This window comes from Artemia franciscana, chromosome 2, assembly GCF_032884065.1.
Source record: "Artemia franciscana chromosome 2, ASM3288406v1, whole genome shotgun sequence".
NCBI classification, from domain to species: Eukaryota; Metazoa; Arthropoda; class Branchiopoda; order Anostraca; family Artemiidae; genus Artemia; species Artemia franciscana.
In genome coordinates this window covers 21,782,670-21,801,805 of record NC_088864.1, presented here as the reverse complement: position 1 = coordinate 21,801,805, position 19,136 = coordinate 21,782,670, and the positions used below count along the sequence as shown (strand labels likewise).

The 19,136-nt window shown below is 35.7% G+C and overlaps 1 protein-coding gene across 2 annotated transcripts; it reads left to right on the top strand.

Moving 5' to 3' along the window:
• Positions 1-330: 330 nt before the first annotated feature.
• On the top strand, positions 331-18,699 carry LOC136038716 (glutathione S-transferase 1-like). 2 transcript variants are annotated; one of them, XM_065722055.1, is made up of 5 exons: positions 331-396; positions 3,681-3,839; positions 10,547-10,714; positions 15,497-15,639; positions 18,462-18,699. In XM_065722055.1, exons 2-5 carry the CDS (start codon positions 3,695-3,697, stop codon positions 18,627-18,629), a joined length of 624 nt encoding a protein of 207 aa, XP_065578127.1. In that variant the 5' UTR covers positions 331-396; positions 3,681-3,694; the 3' UTR covers positions 18,630-18,699. The 2 variants fall into 2 exon arrangements, with proteins under 2 accessions (XP_065578127.1, XP_065578117.1); XM_065722045.1 differs by lacking the exon at positions 331-396 and adding an exon at positions 521-539.
• The last annotated feature ends 437 nt before the right edge of the window (positions 18,700-19,136 follow it).

Sequence of the window (19,136 nt, the reverse complement as noted above, 5' to 3'; positions counted from 1 at the left end):
AGGTTGAGCTTAGCCACACTGAACTTCGCATTGGTTGAACTCAAAATGATTGTGTTTAGCCAAGTTGAATTAGGTGTGAATTAAATTCTCGGCCTGAATTTTTAGGGGTGAGTTTACCTGATGGCCGGTTTAAAATCCAATCATATTGGGAAACTTATATTCGCCCCATTATTCTAGCATACATTTTGACAAAATGAATATACATTACTTTTTTTATTCTGGGTATTAGAAAAAGTGTCAGTTAATACCTATTTTATTTACATCAGTTCTGATTACTGGAAATCAGTACCTGACCTTTGTCTTTCACTATCAGGTTGAAGATAAGAAAAATATAGAGCTTCCCGAACAGGAATTTTATTAGTTTCTTCTGATCTTGCAGTGTATCTTGTGTTGAACGTAAGAACTTCTAATTAAAAAAAATAGCTTTTGATGCAAACGATAAGTTAAAAAAACATGCTGTTTTTATTGGATTTTTCCATGGAAATCTCATTACATAGGTTACTAATCTTGCCAGGAATGTATATTGACATTTAAAATGGGTAATACAAAAATTAGGGACAATTTTTGTCTCATAACAAATATTACAAACTAGTAACCTATACACATTATAATCCTTTTTCTATGCGTTATTATTACATTTCTTAGAGTATCAAATAGTACTTTCCTAGCCGTATGCAACGAATGCCTTTTGTCGTACTGAATTGAAGAATAAACTTTTATTTGCTAGATTTATATTTAAAATCGCTCTTATGCAGAATTTATGTTATGGAGTAAGGGGTGATTTAAAGCTGGAGGACCGATAAATCATATTGAATAAACTAAAAATTACGGCAAACTTAAAAAAAAAACAGATATTGGGGAGGGGGTACAGACCTAAGACTACCCGGTCACCTAGAGTCCACGTTTAATAGAGAGTACGAGTTTTGCTGTTTTTCAACCTTGACTACAAAGCCGAGTCACGACCTAGGTAACGCATTTTTTTTTTTATGAGAGCGCACTAACATACATAATTAGACAGCACTGCATATACTTGACATCAGTGGTATTATATATATTTTTTTGTAGTCCTTTTTAACCATGACCTTTCTGCATTTGACCGGTGTCCACCACCCTGTTTTAGCGTGTGGCTGTTCAAATCGATTCACCAGTTTGATACAAAACAGGATGTGCTTACCAATTCACGCTGACTTAATAGAATCTCTATGCAACAGTCGCTTGCCTATCGTGGCAAGGATTTTAGAAGTACTCTGTCCAGAGAATAACGCGGTTCATGTAATAGCCTCGCGTGGTTACATTCACATTAGTGAATGGTGGGAGTTATGGAAGCTTACCACTTGCACTAGGTAAGATATAAAACTATATCCTCAATTATAATTCGAAAAACTTAACAAAAAATTCAAAGATCGTAGTTTATCTTAACTGATTACTTTTTTATGTCTGTCAATAGCTCTAAAGTGAGCGGTGTGCAAAATAAAGCCTGTATACATTGTAGGTGAAATCCTTTAAAGTATTCAACCTGTCAAGGAGGAGGCATAAAGATTGTCGCCCAATTGTTGTGAAAATAATATTTTTAATGTAAAGTGAGCCTTGGGTACTTGTCGCTTCAATTGTTCTTTCGGGCGTTACTACACCACTAATCATTTTTTGTTGTACATATATATATATATATATATATATATATATATATATATATAAATAAATATAATAACTGGGTCCCGGCGGCGAAGCCGCCGGGACCCAGCATGGAACGCGGCAGGCTTCTATATATGGATTCTCATTGTTCCTTGTGTTCTAACCGCAAACAGTGCTGAGTCCGCCGCCGGGCCCCAGCATGGCACGCGGCAGGCTTCTATACATGGATTCTCAATGTCCCTTGTGTTCTAACCGCAGGCAGTGCGAAAAACCCTACTAAACTTAACTCGGAAAACTATTCAGATTTAACATCATCAGAATTCACAAAATTTTATGTCCATGTTATTGCCGAAGAGTTGGTGCTAAAACCTTGTAACACCTTAACCAACCCTAACATGCTTTACATATCTGGTCTTGAAATTTTTAAAGCGCTATATGATAACCTATTAGATAAGAATGTTGCAAAACACGATTCCTCAGCTTCAACAGACAGCAGGAAGTCTGAAGGAAGACCTTAGGCCAGAATTTTATATTGAAAACTGATATATGGTGGTACTAAAAAATTTGACACCGAAGACACTAAGGGCTGAACGGCAAAGCAATGAAAAAAAAAACAAAAAAGCAATACATACCTTTTTAAAAGAAAATCTTGAATAGCTCTGTTTTGAATTTAAGAGCAATAATAAATGACTAAAGTTACCAATCTTTTGTCACAGACTTTATGCGACTAGTTTAATGAAAGCCATACAAGAATCGAGACCTTAATGGTACTTGTGCTGAGTATTTTCTGGAAGTGAAAATGAAAACTACGGACCACGCCTCATTTCACCATCTGAGTTTAATGCTGTTATATACATATAAAAAGGGGGGCATCTAACTAATTGATAGTAACGAATACTGCTCTTTGCGGGACCAATGCTCAAGTTTTTTACCCTTCCCTCATCCTAAAAAGTATGAACGGGCCACTCCTATTCGTAAATTCCAAAAGTGAGCCAAATTTCATTGGACAAAATTTAGCAGTGTCACAAATAAAAGTTTACGAGCACAAAAACGTGTTGTTCCATTCGCACCACATACTGATCTAGCGCAGCCCATCTTATTTCAGTTGCAGATTTATATGAAGTTGAATGATTTTTTTTAAATAATTCTCGTGAGGAACCTGACATGAATGGCATCGTTTTACATTTTGTTTCCAAACGGGCTCAAAAGGAGCCCTTTTAAAAAAAGCATGTCTTTTTCCAGCAAAAATACGTGACTGTTATGCTAGCGCAAGATCAAACAGCTGGTGATAACGAACTGTGAGTAAGGAGCGAGGCGGTTCAATAGTGACCAAAACAATAAAAATCAGTTATCAACAGATGCATCAAAAGAAAAAATAAGACACGATTTAGTTGTAAATTCACGAGAGGGGATTCCATTTCCCTTGTCTGCTGGCATCATAGAAATATAAAGGGTTTGTTAACCTGGAATCTTTTTATCTAAGAAAAAATTTGCTGATTCGTAGTCAACTTGAAGAAAGAATAATTTTTCTATTGCCCTTTCACTGTTTTTCCATTCATAATAGATTTGTGATCATTGCTCCATCATTATCCTCCATTATTTCTATCATTTTTACAATACCCACTGCACGAACTCATGGGTGAACTATAAGTGCCCGAAACATTCAGCTTGTACGTTTAAAAAACCAGTATTATGCTGAAAGCATAATTCACTAAGCAAAAAGGGGAGAGGACTAGTAATTAGGTCCTCCAGCGTAAACTGAAGCCTGTAAATATTAAAGATCAGGTAGTTGATTCCCAAGAATATCCTCAACTACTATTAATGTTGACATCGGATTTTTCCTTGTAGTGAAATATTACAGATATACCCTCACCATTTGTGGCACAAAAATTGTGAATATAAATCCCCTCCATGCTCATTCATACAGTAGAATTCTAGCCCCCATAGGTCTCCAGCGGTATTCCAGCTCCTTGTAACACGTTAGGTCATTTTAGATGTTGGGTTTCAGACGAAAATATTAATGTAATCATTTACTTAATGTCTTACAGAGAGAAAGAGGAAAATGGCTGAGTACAAGCTTTATTATTTCAGCAAAAGAGGGCGTGCTGAACCTATCAGACTGATTTTTGCTTATACTGGTGTTAAATATGAAGATATACGAACCACAAAAGAAGAATTTCGCAGTAAGGATTCAGCGATAAAAGCAAGTAAGGTCAATCTTTTACAGCTACCCAAAAGACTAATATTATTGGTCTTGGGTAAGTAATGAGTTATATTGTCAGAGAGAGGGAAAACCAAGTATATATACTAGTTGCAAAATTTCTGTCTTAAAAGTTATTGTTAAACTCTGTCTTAAAAGTTATTTTTAAGAACGCACTAAACTCTAACTCGAAAAAATTATTTTGATAAAAAGGTTTTTAATCATAAGCCCGCTTTGAGGCTCTGCACCTGTAAATTGTAAAAGTTTTTTCCTTGATTGCTAAGAGCTTGCTTTGATTTTGGACAACTTATTTTTGCTTTTAATTATCTTTAATTATTTATATGTTTTTGTGGATATGTTTATATTGATATATGTTTATATTTTATCTATATGTTTTGTGGTATGTTTTTTATGCAGTACCTTATAGTCAGTAGGTCTATCTCCACCATTGCAAATCTGTATCTTAAAATATCGCTTCGAGGCCGAAAGGACTTTTACCAGACCCTGGCGTATGCGTTGTCTCCTTCCCTGAGGTTTTAAAATGTATACAATTTTATCAACCATAATTATTATTTCCTAATTAATTAATCTATTTTTAGCTTTTTCGAAGCCACCCCTTCCCCCTACCACAACAACCATTTTATTTTTGGCCATTTGACCAAGGACTTCTACGTGCAATGTAATAAACATAGAAATAGACTCAGTTTATCCGGTACTCACCATAGCCTAATATAAGTCTGCAAAAATCAGCCTTTTATTATTTTTTTCTATTTTTACTTCACAGTTTAACATATTTTCTTATAATCACAACTTACAGTCTGTTGCAGTCTCTTATTTACAGCTCGGTATCACAAACTGCCTCACAGATCGTTTACTTATCAAACGGTTCGTGATAACGAACTGTAAGTAAAGAGCGACTCGGCTCAATAGTAACCAAAACTCTAACGAAGGGGAATTTTGATAACAATTAATACATCAAAAGAATTGGCTTTTTCCTCTAATTCCAAATATACATAATTCATTAAGCTTAATGTTACCATAAAAAACTATGAGCCTGAGAAAATTTATCTAGTTTTCGAAAAAAGGGGAATTCCAACACCAAAATGTTAAGAGTATTGAGGTTTCAAGCTCCTATCTACAAAGATGCGGAATTTTGTATAAAAAAAAAAAAAAACAAGAGCTAAGAGCTCATATGGCACTTGTGACGAGGTCGGAAGAGCCGAGAGCTCATATGGTACGAGGTCGGAAGAGCCAAGAGCTCATTTGGACGAGGTCGGAAGAGCCAAGAGCCAAGAGCTCATTTGGCACTTGTGAGAAGGTCAGAACCTAAAGTTAAACTTTATAGCACAAGATCCTTCTAAATATCAAATTTCATTAAGATCTGGTCACCCTTTCGTAAGTTACAAATACCTCAATTTTCAAAATTACCTCCCCCCTCCCAATTCCACCAAAGAGAGCAGATCCGGTCCAGTTATGTCAGTCACGTATCTTAGACAGGTTTCTATTCTTCCCATCCAGTTTCATCCTGATCTCACCGCCGGTTGAGATTTAAAATAAGATATCAGAGTTACGAGGTCCTTCTAAATATGAAGTTTCATGAAGATCCGATCACTCCTTCGTAAGTTAAAAATACGTTATTTTTCTTATTTTTCAGAATTACCCCCCCCCCCCGCAATTGAGCGGATCCGTTCCAATTATGTAAATTACGTATGCAAGACTTTTGCTTATTTTTCCAACCAAGTTTCATCCCAATCCTTCCAATCTAAGGGTTTCCCATCATTTTAGGTCTCCCCACCCCAAACTTCCCCCAATGTCACCAGATCCGGTCAGGATTTAAAATGAGAGCTTTGAGCCACGATATCCTTCTAAAAATCAAATTTCATGGAGATCCAATCACCCATTCGTAAGTTAAAAATACCTCATTTTTTCTAATTTTTCAGAATTAACCCCCCCCCCCCCAACTACCCAAAAGAGAGCGGATCCGTTCCGTTTATGTCAATCATCTATCTAGGACTTGTGTTTATTTTTCCCACCATGTTTCATCCCGATCCCTCCACTCTAAGTGTTTTCCAAGTTTTAGGTTTCCCCCTCCCAACTCCCCGCCCCCATCACCAGATCCGGTCGGGATTTAAAATAAGAGCTCTAAGACACGATATCCTTCTAAACATCAAATTTCATTGAGATCCGATCACCCGTTCGTAAGTTGAAAATACCTCATTTTTCTAATTTTTAAGACTTACTCCCCCCCTCCCAACTACCCCAAAGAGAGCAAATAAGTTCCGATTATGTTAATCATGTATCTGGGACTTGCGCTTATTTTTCCCATCAAGTTTCATCCCGATCCCTCTACTCTAAGTGTTTTCCAAGATTTTAGGTTTCCCCCCTCCAACTCCCCCCAATGTCATCAGACCCAGTCGGGATTTAAAATAAGAGCTCTGAGACAGAATATCATTCCAAACATCAAATTTCATTAAGATCCAATCACCCGCTCATAAGTTAAAAATACTTCATTTTTTCTATTTTTCCGAATTAACCGGCCCCTTCTCCCCCCCCCAGATGGTCAAATCGGGAAAACGACTATTTCTAATTTAATCTGGTCCGGTCCCTGATACGCTTGCCAAATTTCATCGTCCTAGCTTACCTGGAAGTGCCTAAAGTAGCAAAACCGGGACCGACAGACCGACAGACAGACCGACAGACCGACAGACAGACCGACAGAATTGGCGACTGCTATATGTCACTTGGTTAATACCAAGTGCCATAAAAAAAACAGAAGAAAGATCACGGATGCATGTTTTTTCGAATTTTTTCCAGGGATTTTGGTACCGATGTAACGGTCATAGAAGACTGAGAGAGGATCCATGCGAACTGAAATCAAAAGTCCTAGAGCCTTTTTGATTGTCCAAAAATACTGGGGGGAAATTGTCCCCCTCCCACGCCATTTTTACCCAAAGACATCCCATCAAACTTTTGAGATAGTTATTTTTTAAGAATAGTTGAAAAGTTCGATAACTATGCCTCTGGAGATGACAAGACGCCCCAAAGCCCCTGGGAAAAGAGTTGTAAGTACTGAAGTTTGGCCATTGCTCAGATGTATTTTTATTATTTGTCATTGGTAATTTACAACAGTTTTTGGAGTGGAAGGATGATTGTTCATGCGGAGGATTTTTCATAGGCTGGAAGTTTTTGGGGGGAATTTTAAAGGAGAAATTTTACAAGGAGGGAATTTGACAGAATTCATAAAAGGAGTTCATTTTATTTGTCTTAGCTCCTCTTTGGAGACCTTTTTGCAGGGAGGGAATTATCTGGGGGAGGATTTTCTGAGGTTTTTTTTTTGGGGGGGGGGTAGATTTCCTGGTATTATTTGAAAAAAAGTCAGAAATTAAATTAAAAACCAAGTTTTCCAACCAAAAGTTAGGAGCAGCACTAAACTTAAAACAAACAAAGATCATTCCGTATATGGTGGGGGCTGCCCCCTCCACAAACCCTTGCTCTATACACTAAGGTTTGATTCTTAGTCTTAATCCTTTAAGAACGGCTCCTGAAACACAACTAATTGGAATAAGAAGCTTCATTAAAGTACTAAAAAACTTTAGCGTAACGAGCAAGAGATTGACGAAGGGCCAGTCCCCCTCATATGTGTAATAGTTTTTGTTCGTTTCAAATTTCAATATTGATCCTTACTTTCAGTCGAAAAAACTTTTTTATATATTATGTTTAAGGAACAAAAGACAACAAAATAAGGACATTTTTTTCGTTCTTGCATTCATCTTAGATCTTTTTGTACCTTAAGACCATTACTTTCTTAAATTTTCTTTGTATTGTTTCAAAATTATAAAGATTTTTGGCAGTACCACATTCTTACCAGTGTTGTACGTTGAACCACGAAAATAGGGGTTTTGACATGTTTTTCAGACAAGAAGCACTAGGAGATTTTCAATCTTCGGGACTAGATGGTCAAATTTGGCCAGTGCATCACCAACAATGAGCCTCCCTTGAATCGTATTCATCAATGAATGTTTAATCTTTGCGAATGTAGGACCAAACTCAACCTTCAGCCCCTTCAACAATGGCCATTGAATATTTTTTCAGTAGTAATGTAGAAATCTAGTAATGTGACATCGTGTCTGAAACGAAATAATTTAAAGTTTTCATAGAGTAATTATTGAAAGGAAAGTGCGTTCCTAACCCTAAAGTAGCCCCCCTCCCTCACCCTCCGCTTATATTACCAAGTTTCAAGCAGAATGTAACTATGTTTTCGGCAGAAATGTAATCAGGTTTCTTTTTCATTGGTCAGTCTAAAAATTTACGGAGCAACTACCTTGGGTCATGACAAGTAAGAATACTTATTTTCAGAGGCCTGCAGCCCTTTAAATTTATTTTCTAGTACAGTTTCACATATCTGTCAGTGTTTCAAAATTGAACCACAAAACAAATAAACATAGCCAATTGGTAAAAACAGACAACACTCATTGCCTCTAAAGATTTTGTTTATGGTTTTTAATGATGCATATAGTTGTGTTCTTTTCAGCCCAGCTAATTCAAGCAATATGATTTAATTTTCACTGTCTGTGATTCTTTAATAGATGCACCTCCGTATAGTCTACCACTTGTACAAGCTATGTTACTATACTAAAGATGGGCACTCATACATGTTAGGAATGGGTAGGAAGAGGTAGAGGTTTTTTCTATAAATGAAAAAACTTAGCAGTTTCATATGTTCAAGGATTTCTTTTTATCATTATTAAAATTTATTTTAACATCTTTTTTATCATTCTTAAAATTGTCTGTGATTCTTTAATAGGTGCATCTGCGTATAATCTACCATTTTTACAAACAATGTTACTATACTAGAGATGGGTAGTCGTACATTTTAGGAATGGGTGAAAATCTATAAATGAAAAAAAATTAGCCGTTTCATATGTTCAAGGATTTCTTTTTATCATTATTAAAATTTAAACCTGGGTGGCTATGAATGCAGGTGCATACACAGGAGTTTCTTGGGCCGAGATTTGTCGAATCTTTTCCCAAAAGTGCTTTGAAACCTTTAGGGAAAGGCTGTTGGTCTTAGTGGATATAAGTGACATTTTTTTTCCAAGCGTATGCCATCTCCAAGCTCCACTTACCTTTTGTATGACATCCATAAAGGATAGGGTGTCATATGTACCTTATTGAAAATGTTAGATATTCTGGACACATATTTTTCGTACCTTAAAATGAATTAAAAATACTAACAAAGCTTACAAAAATAAAACATTTCTAGAACTATTATATTTTTTACTTTGAATTTAAATTCCTAATTTAATTGGACTTTTTTTCGTCAGTATATTTTCTCGTTTCATATAACAGAAATTCAACACCAAACAAAAAACTCTAAAACATCACTTAGTAATATTTGAAGGAATAAGTTTGGCTTTCACTAAAGGAAGTTTTCGGTAAAGGAAATAAAAATAGTAAAGTTTTCAGTCGAGGGGGCAAAACTCCTATTCGTATTGTAATAAATTTCTGTTCGTTTTGAGCTTGATTTGATTATTCATTTCATTGTATATTCCATCTATCAATTCATAGCAATTTCTGTGTATTTCAAATTGGACAGCTTTTGCATTCACATTTCTGTTCGTTCTAGAGATAAAAAATTGTTAGGAATATTTGTTCATTTTAAGCTTGAATGTACGACTTTTTTATAGTCTTTTTGGAAAAACCGTTTTAAAGGGTTAAAAAACCTTTTAAAACCTTTTTAAAGTTTTTTAAAAACCTTTTTGAATCCATGAAAATTTGGGAAGTAAGAAGGAAGATGGCTAGATAACAGGTTGCAGTTCTAAAATGGTGCCCTGTACATGGGAAGAGTCTTTTCTTAATATTTTACCTTTTAAATTTGATTGTGGATAATCTACAAAGAAAAATAGAAAATAGATGCTATAAGTAAATTGTTGTGATTTTCACGATACTGTTATCAGTTAGAGCGAAATATTTGTTTACTCATCGGTTCAAAATTTTAAACTTAGACCAAACTTGCTAATCAATATGAAATACGAAAATTTTAAAATGGTCTCAAGATTCAGTTACCATCTTTTGATTTTGGGGTTCTATATTGTAGTATTAATCGTTTGATTAACAACCTCAAATACTCTCAAATGCATATTGCAGTAAAACTGACAGCCTTGCATGAATTATCTAGGCAATATATATATGTATATATTATGTTTCGTTTCAGGACTTTCTCAAGTCAACTTTAGCCTCATTGGATGTTGTTCCGAAAAATTCTGAAATTGAAAACCTATACTTTGATACCTATTAGTAATTGTCTATAATTTTTACAGATGGGGATTTATGCAACTGAGAGTTGTGTTGATTGGGAATTTTGTTGGTCGAAATTTCTTTGATTGCTTCCTGTGTGTTGGGGAATTATTAAATCGGGGAGTTGGGGTAGGGAGATTTTATGGCTGGGTGTTATTTGGATGGGAGTCGTACAGTGGGAAGCAATATGGGTGGGGAATAACAGGGAAGACAATTGGGGGGGGGTAGGAAGTTGTATGGTTGGAATTTTTTTAGGACGTTCGTGGGGTGAAGAGGGTAGGCTGGGTCTGAATGCATTTCATTCATTTTATTATTTTTACTGGTTCTGTGTATGTCTAATCCAATTTACTAGCGATAGGTATTGTTTTTAACAAATACCATTATGCCGCAAGTAAAAGTAATTACAATAAATTTCAGAAACACCTACTGGATACCTCCCACTTTTGGAAGTCAATGGACTCTTTCTGCCGCAGACTCTGGCCATTATCCGCTACTTGGCGAAGCCGCATGGGCTCCAGCCAGAGGATCCTTTCGATTCAGCTATTGCTGACGCATATGCTGATACTGTTTGCGACTTAGTAACTGGTAAGCTAATGTTATTGCAATTCAACAGCCGTCGTTTCTGAAACAATTTTAGGATGAGACTCGTCAATGAGACTGTTTTTTCGTATTAGTGAAAATGATTTTTGAGGCCAATATTGATATATCTAAGGCATATTTCAATTTACAAAAAGGCCATTTTTTTTCTCAATGCCTTGACTTCACTATTGCATGACTACTTTACGGTTACTTTAATGACATCTGCTTTACGGCTACATTTTTTAGAAATATTATTCCTATTCATTAAGCTATAAGCATAATGAATAGCTTGTATTTTGCATACAAGTCCAGTCGACATTGCTCGTCATGAGTCAAAACAAAAATCTCTCGATCATCCCTTATTGCTTTTAATTAAACCAAGCCGTTTTTGACGAAAACTCAAGAATTCTGTCATGCTTTCTTTTACAATATAGATTCATAGTCAAGACTCTATCGTAAAATTTGGATTTAAAAAACACAAAATAGGCTGGTACCGAAAAGTGGGTTATACTAGTAGATTTAAATCAGCTAGACTGGTCAAACTAGGTTAATACAGACTAATAATATCTTTCAACAAACTTTGACCCACAAGCACAAGCCAAATAAATTTCCTTTCTCTTCTTAACATTGTCTTAAAAAGGATTTCCTCATTTCTTGCGATCTTAATGTTTACTTGAATGTTATTTTTAGATCCAAGTCGAAATGACAGTGTCTTATGAAAGTTCGTGTTAATAGTTTTATTCCTTCCTCCTAACCGGTAGACCCAAGATGGTTTTATATATTTCTTTCAGAGTTACAGAAATTTAGTCCCTTACAAAGTTGCAATCCTTTAAAGCATTTTTTAGCTTTTACTATCAGTTTTATTTCTTCCATTTTAAGCTAACGACTAATTAGATTTTTGACAAGACCCCTCAACCAGTTTTCGAAGCAAATAACTTCTAAAAACTATCCCATTTAGGTTTTTTCGATGCATAATCTTTAATTTACAAAAAGGTGGTAAATTGAATTATAAGAAGAAAAAACAAACTGTTTCAAACAGAAAATTTCTTGGGTATAGATTTTTAAAACTGATCCAATTCAATAAAATGTATATTAAAAAAAATTATCCAATTAAAGAGTAGATCATTTACTTTTACACTAGCATCTACTTTTAAATTAAATGTACTTGTAATAGTTTGGGGTCTATACTCCATTAAGATTTAACACCGTTCTTTGCTTTTTGAAAAGCTTTACATTATTCTACTAGAACTTATTACTGTCAAAGAAAAGAAGAGGGCAAAACTGCCCTTATCAGAATTCGGATCGACACTACAGCCTTCCAAAGATATTATCGTTAAGGAACCACCAATTACTGTCTCCGCTCCTCGTCGCTGTGCCATTAAAAAACTGAATCACCAATAAAACTGAATCACCAACAAAAACTGTGCCACCAATAAAACTGAATATTTATCATTATCAGACAAGTTTCACGAACATATAGGCTGGATCTGAATTTCAATAAAAAACAGCTGGTCAATTTATCAATTTGGTAAATGGTATCATTCACCGGGTTAGTTTGTATCCTTCTCTGTTCATCAACTTCCATCAGTTTTTCTTCTGCTTCTCAAGAGTATTTTTCAATTCTCTCCTTATAATCTACAATTCTCTCTCTTCTTCTTTCTCACTCCATCTCTCTGTCTCTATCTCTCTCTCTTCAGCTCTCGCAAACTAAGCTTCTAGTGCCATTAGATAGAGCTTGGTAAAGCAATTGCTGCTTGGTCTGCAATACTGAGAGAAGGAGGGTCCGGACGATATAATTTCAGAATATCCTTTGTTTTGTTCTACTGAATTCTGCAAGAGTGCTTCACTAAATATTTTTAAGACCTGAAACGGACCGCTTCGACTTTGCAAAACAGAATCAACTTTGGTGGCATCTTTCTTGTTTAGAAACAGGGATGAAAGAGCTTTTCAAATTGACTTTCGTAGAACAAGAGTTCTAACTGAAAACACATATATTTCTCTGTACTTTATTCGAGATCCTAACCACTTTCTGACTTCCTATTATCTGAACTTGCAGTTTCTGTTCATAAAATCAGTGACCAGCCTACATGGAGCCAATGCTTTTTAGGCTAGTATCTGAAATTTCCTTGTGTAGTTTACTTCCTCTGTCGAAGATTCTGACATATTTTTCCTTGGAAGGTTTAATGTAAAGCAGACCAGCCAAGACGAAGCTCATAAATATATATGAGCCTCTACATATGAAACTTATTGCTAAGAACTTCTGCAACTTCGAGACAAACCCTAAGATTTCGCTCAAAGACAATGTTTGTGGACAGTTCACCTCAAATCAATCAGAATATCTGATTTTTTTTTATCTTTGAAGGCATCAGGCCACTAAAACTTAGGGCCAGCTATGTCACTGGTGAATACTTTGCCTAAGTTTTCCGTATACTTTTGTTTCTCGAACTTTCTTTTAAGAGGAACCAACAGACAGGTTTTCAGATCGCACCCCCAAAAGATCATTCCAAGTGGTGTGGGGTGGCGTCTTACATAGCTGTTCTTGCAGGACTCAGTGCGATCGTGTGCATCTCAGTTTTTAAGCAGCCAAAGTCTCCCAAAGGGGCTTTCGTACTATTTCTCTCAACAGTAAATATTTTCTGTTTGGCAGAAGTTCAAGACGAATAGTGTGGAAGACTTTAAACTAGGATATATAATGTTATCTATTGTTCAATGGCAAGCGATCTCAGGGCCTGGTAGTGGTGTCAATTTGGGGGGGGGGGGGTTTCTCCCTCTCCCTAGAATTTTCCTAGATATTTCCCCCCTTATATTCTTTAAAAAATTCTCATCGGTGGAGGGAGGTATGTTCATTAAAAAATGCTGTTCTTGGTATTTCAATTGAAACAATCTTAAAAAGAATGACAAATTTGAACCCTTCCCCCTATTTATGAAAAATATATCCATCCCCCTAAGTTTTGTGAATCAATGTTATTGGATCTTGGGCCAAAGCTAAATATAAATGATACAAGCCTGTCCTAGTTCGGTTTCTGAAAAAAAAAAAAACAAAAAAAACGGCGGACTAAAAACTTTTAGGAAAAGATTGTCAAACTCAGTATTGTTAAAAGATCTTTTTATCTAAAAAATAAATTAAAAACAAGTTTTTCAACTGGAAGTAAGGAGCAACATTAAAACTTAAAACGAACAGAGATTATTTCGTATATTAGGGGGATTACACCTACACAACATCTCGCTCTTTACGCTAAAGGTTTTTAGCACTTAAAAAAAACTTCTTATTGTTCTAATTAAACAAACATAGTGTTTCAGGAGCCATTCTCAAAAATTGGAAAAGAATTCAAATTTTAGCGTAAAGAGCTAGGTGTTGTGGAGGAGTAACCCCCTCATAAATGTAATAGTTTCTGTTCGTTTAAGTTTTAATGTTGTTCCTTACTTTCGGTTGAGAAAACTTGTCTTTTTGTTTAATTTCTGATCGTTTTTTTTTAATAATGCCAGGAAATCTTGCAACTCCTCCCCGGAAAAATCTCTCCTCACCAAGGATTTATTCTTTAGGAAATTCAATCCTGGTGAAAAATTTACCCCGGATAATTACCCTTAATATCTAATAATATCTGAAGAATTTCGTGTAGCAATTCTGAAAAACTCCCCCAGTGTAAAATTTCCCCTGAAAAATTCACCCCCTGGAAACTTCCCTCTCTATGGAAAATTATCCCGAGGAAAATCTCACCAGCAGAAAATCCCCCCCTGAAAAATGTATGCATGCTTCCCAATAACAAATCCTATACGTAAACAATAGGCACATTTTGTAACTTAAAGACCTATCCCCAGGGGTTGTGGGAGGGTCATGATATCCCCAAAGGCATAGTTCTATCTCAAAATTTCGATCGAACGATTTTGAGAAAAAAGGGGCGTTGGAGGGGGCCCAGTTGCTCTCCAATATTTTTCACTTAAAAAGGGCACTAGAACTTTTAATTTCCGTTCGAAAGAGCTCTTTCACAATATTCTAGGACCACTGGGTCGATACGATCACCTCTGGGGAAAAACATATAAACACATATCCGCGATATTTCTTCTGGCAGAAAATTCAAAATTTCACATTTTTTCAGATAAACGCTTGAAACTTTTATAATAGGGTTATCTGACACGCTGAATCTGATGGTGAGATCTTCATTAAGATTCCCTGACTTTCCCACCCTTTTCAAAAATCCGGCAAATTTTCTCAGACTCGTAACCTTGATGTGTAAGATTAAGCTTATTGAAACTTGAATACATATTTGAAAACAGCATAAAACCCCGATTCTTTTTATATATCTATTGGTATCAAAAATCCGTTTTTTAGAGTTTCGGTTACTATAGAGCCGGGTCGCTCCTTACTTACAGTTTGTTACCACGAACTGTTTGATAGATGAGCAGCCAAGGATATAAACAAGCATTTTGTACACTTAGTACATAATTCTACCGGTTTAAAACTACCTATGAGAGTTTTTACCTAAAATTACTTTAAACTGAGCTGGTACCAATTTAAGACAAGAATATCACATTAGCTGCTCCAGGGAGTTCTTAGTTTTTAAAGAAAAAAAATCTAGTTGAAATTTTGTTGACGAAAGAAGTAATGGTTTGCCAGCCTGGATGTTCCCTCCTGAAAGAGAGTTCCAAGGTGTCATAGCTCGTGTACTGAAGCAATGAACCCTGACTCTTTAGGTCGCAATGACTAATAAGCTTTCTTAAGCGGCACGTGTTTTTTTTTACTCTTAAACTGATTCAAATTACGTGATTGATGTTTTTCGTTTGTTCCAGCGTCTTTGCCAGCTCGTAGAGAGACAGATCCAACCAAGAAAAAGGAGCTTGGACTTCAGGTACTGCAAGAGAAGTTTCTGCCCGCTATGGGGCTTTTCGAGAAAAGGCTCTCTGACAACAGACAATATTTAATTGGAAACAAGGTAACAAATAATTTATTATGTGAAGCTTTACAGCGTAACTATCTAACGTCAAATTAAAAAGTATAATAAACACGAAATGAATACAGATGGATTCATACAAGGCAATTTTTCTGACTGTTTCATCATGACGCTAATAAGACGCTCGATTTTTGAACGTTGATAATGTTTTTCTAGACTTGTAACTAATTAAGAGGAGGAAAAGTATGTCCTCTAGATAAAAATATGGATAGCTGTAATTAGATAAAGGAAAAAGTCTAAAAAGATAAAAGAAATCATGTGTAGGCCTATGCTGTGGGTGTTGGCTAAGGACCTGCCTCACCTCAGTGCACTGAGATGGCCGGTAATATATTAAGCTTTGATCATGTCGATGAAAGCTTCATGATTAAGATGTCTTAATCATGTTGATTAAGCTTTTATCACACTATATGTTGCCAGGCTATCAAGACAGTCTATCTACAATATACTGGGAACGACTTTATGCATGATGTTGAACTTCTCAGTAAATTTATGCGGGTCAGGGGCAAGTGGATGTTTAAATACGACTTGGGGGTAAAGGATAGAATTAAATCAAAAACAGTTTATGTGCAACTAGGATATCAAAATACCACATATTCAATGTCTCGGGACGATTCAAGATACTGAGTTGAAACTATCAGGTAGTTTAGGGCAACGGAGTGAGAGGACCAGGGGCTTCAAATTTCGTCTGTGGGTGGTAGGGTAAAATCCATCCATCTGAATAATTTCTCACTAGAAGCCCTCATGAGGTCTATAACCTGTTCACGGTTAAGCAGCAAAGTAAATCAAATCTAAGAACGGCTTTGCAGATTCTTCTGAAAGTTTCACTGAGAATGGGGAGGGGGATTGTACTTCTCACCTGACTTGGGGGAAGACACTCATTGAGTTGTTTAAAGAATTTCTTCTATAATTACTTTATGATTTTTAAAACTATGTACCCCTGTTAGACTAGAATTTATCCTCTCTGAAGTAGCAATGTAGACCAAAAGTAACTATGCATACACAGTTATCAAAATAAGGTATATGCACTGTCTCAGGAAGAGCCTTGAAATTTGGAATTATTAGTGAGTGTTGGGGGGCCAACTGTCCCTAGAATTTTAACTTGGGAGTGAGGTGGAGGTGAACCGAAAGAAACTATGCATCCAGGGTATCAAAATGGCATATTGGCAACACCTCTGAAACGATGTGTGGGGATTGAGCTGAAACTTTCAAAGTTTTAAAGAAGAGAAGGGGGAGGCAAGAGACTTCAAATTTTGTGTTAAGGAGGGGGTGTGGGGAAGGGGGAAATAAATGTATGTTCCAATCCATGAAAAAAGATCTGCCACTATTAGCCCCAATAGAACCTTTGAAGCTTTAAACGACGAAGTACTGAGGTTAATCAAAAGACAGTACATTCCCCAAGGCCATCAAAATAGTGTATCTATTTCGGGAATGGGTCAAGTTAAAACATTTAGAGAGTACTTGAGGTTGGGACAAAGAGACTTCACAATCGTGTTTACGGAAAGAGATAAGAGTGTCAAAGCATCTTCTTTCTCCTACACATTGGTTCAATCGAAAAAGACCGACAGTTTTCTTTTAAAAGCTTGAAGCTTTTATCCGTAAGCTTTAGGGTCAAGGGGATCTTTATGCACAGAACAATTTTGAAAAACATCTCTAGGCAAAAAACTAAAAGACTGAGGACGTACCAAACTGAACCTTAAATTTGGTCTTTCCAATCGGCTTGAAATTATATTCATACTTTTCATGGGCAGGTGAACTTCTATGCAGAAAGCAAATTTGAAACTTATTTTGGCTGTATCTGTTGGTGACGCCCAAAAACCAGACCAAAATTTCTTTTTTGTCCCTTGATGGGCTCATAATTTGCAGGACATGTGGTCAGGACCAGGATAACTTAATGAAAAAAAAAAAAACAAACAAACATATATTGAAGATTAGTTGTATTGTTATGCGACACCTGAAACTTTGCCATTATATATTGTGTAATCAGATTGGCTTTGACTTTTAGAGTATGTAAACAGAAATAAGGAGACCCCAAAGGAGACTAATATATGGAATGAAGTAATGTAATGGTTTCTGGTCCTCAAAATACACCCAGATTTGTTTTGTAACTGATCGAATAGCATCTTAATGGGCGATTATGCTTGAACAAACTAGCCTAAGAGGAAAACACATTGAAAAAAACGGGTTATATTGAGTCATGTAACCCCAAAACAGCCAAATATTGTTTTACTCCGATCACTGTGAAACTTTCAGGGTAGTTCCAGAGGAACGTCAAGTTCCCAGAAAAACTTTCACTGGAACCAGAGGACCTTAAAAAGTACGATCTATTTTTTTCGGAAATGTAGAAAATTTTAAGTTTTTCGCTGATCTCCCTTAATACTTCAGGCCATGCAGCTAATTAAAACTTCAGAACTAAGGGACAGGAAAAAAGTAAATAAAAACATGATTGATGAAAAAAATATTTCTGATGGTACGTTTTAGGATTCTTTTATCCATTTATAACGGTGCATGTTAACTCTGTATTGGATGTGATTCTTCATTTTAATTTGTCCGTTTTGTGTTTCATTTATTCATTTTTTTTTTGTGTTGTGTGATTCAATCACGGTAACCATTTGCTCTAAATTTCTGTACATTTTCAGTTTGAAGTATTGCACGAATGTATTTCTGCTCGTCTCAACTTTAAATAAGGCTCTTTAGTTTTCTTGAAAAACTTCTTTTGAAATTAATGCAGTTGAAACTGGAGGAAACAAGGGCGTGTTTGATCGTTATTACAGATTCACGTTAATGTGGTCATCCTTTTGTTTCAGATCTCATGGGTTGATTTTGTGGTCTTTGCATTTCTTGACGAGCTCCATAGGAAGTTCGGTGAAAAACCTTACGAAACAGCACCAAATGCAAAGGCATATAAGGAAAGAATAGCAAACCTACCCGGTATCAAAGAATGGATAGAATCAAGACCAAAAACTGAAAATTAGTCACATTTCTTCTTCTTGTATGAAATTGCTGTGTTGTGAAATGATAAATAAACTTATTTTACTGCCAAAATTAGAGCAGCTAGTTTTCATTCTGCTCAAACATACTGAAATTGTGCTTTTACATTCATAACTGAACATCAGGAAAACGTTCAGAAAATTCCCAATGTTGCAACAAGAATTTTATAAGGATAAAAATCAATATTAGTTTTTGAAAATTCGTTCTGGTGGAACGCTGAAATAAAACGTTTGGCATTAGTAGGAAAAATACAGTTAGGTTTTGAAAGTTTTAAAACTTGTCAATGATATGATAATCATACACCTTTCAAGGTTAATAACGAGGTTGACCGAGATCACGCTTAACCATTTGGTTAAGTTTTGTTGTTTTCTCAGCTTTATATTTTCTAAAACATCTTCAAACGTGAGATACGCCGTCTCGTTTTGGGCAGGAAGATATATAAACTTCCACAGTGTTTTTTGACAGTGTTTTTTGTGTTTTTGACAAAAACA

Coding starts and splice junctions, on each gene's coding strand:
- LOC136038716 (XM_065722045.1), top strand. Junction 10,715..15,496: donor TGTTTGCGACTTAGTAACTG/GTAAGCTAATGT, acceptor CGTTTGTTCCAG/CGTCTTTGCCAGCTCGTAGA. Junction 15,640..18,461: donor AATATTTAATTGGAAACAAG/GTAACAAATAAT, acceptor CTTTTGTTTCAG/ATCTCATGGGTTGATTTTGT.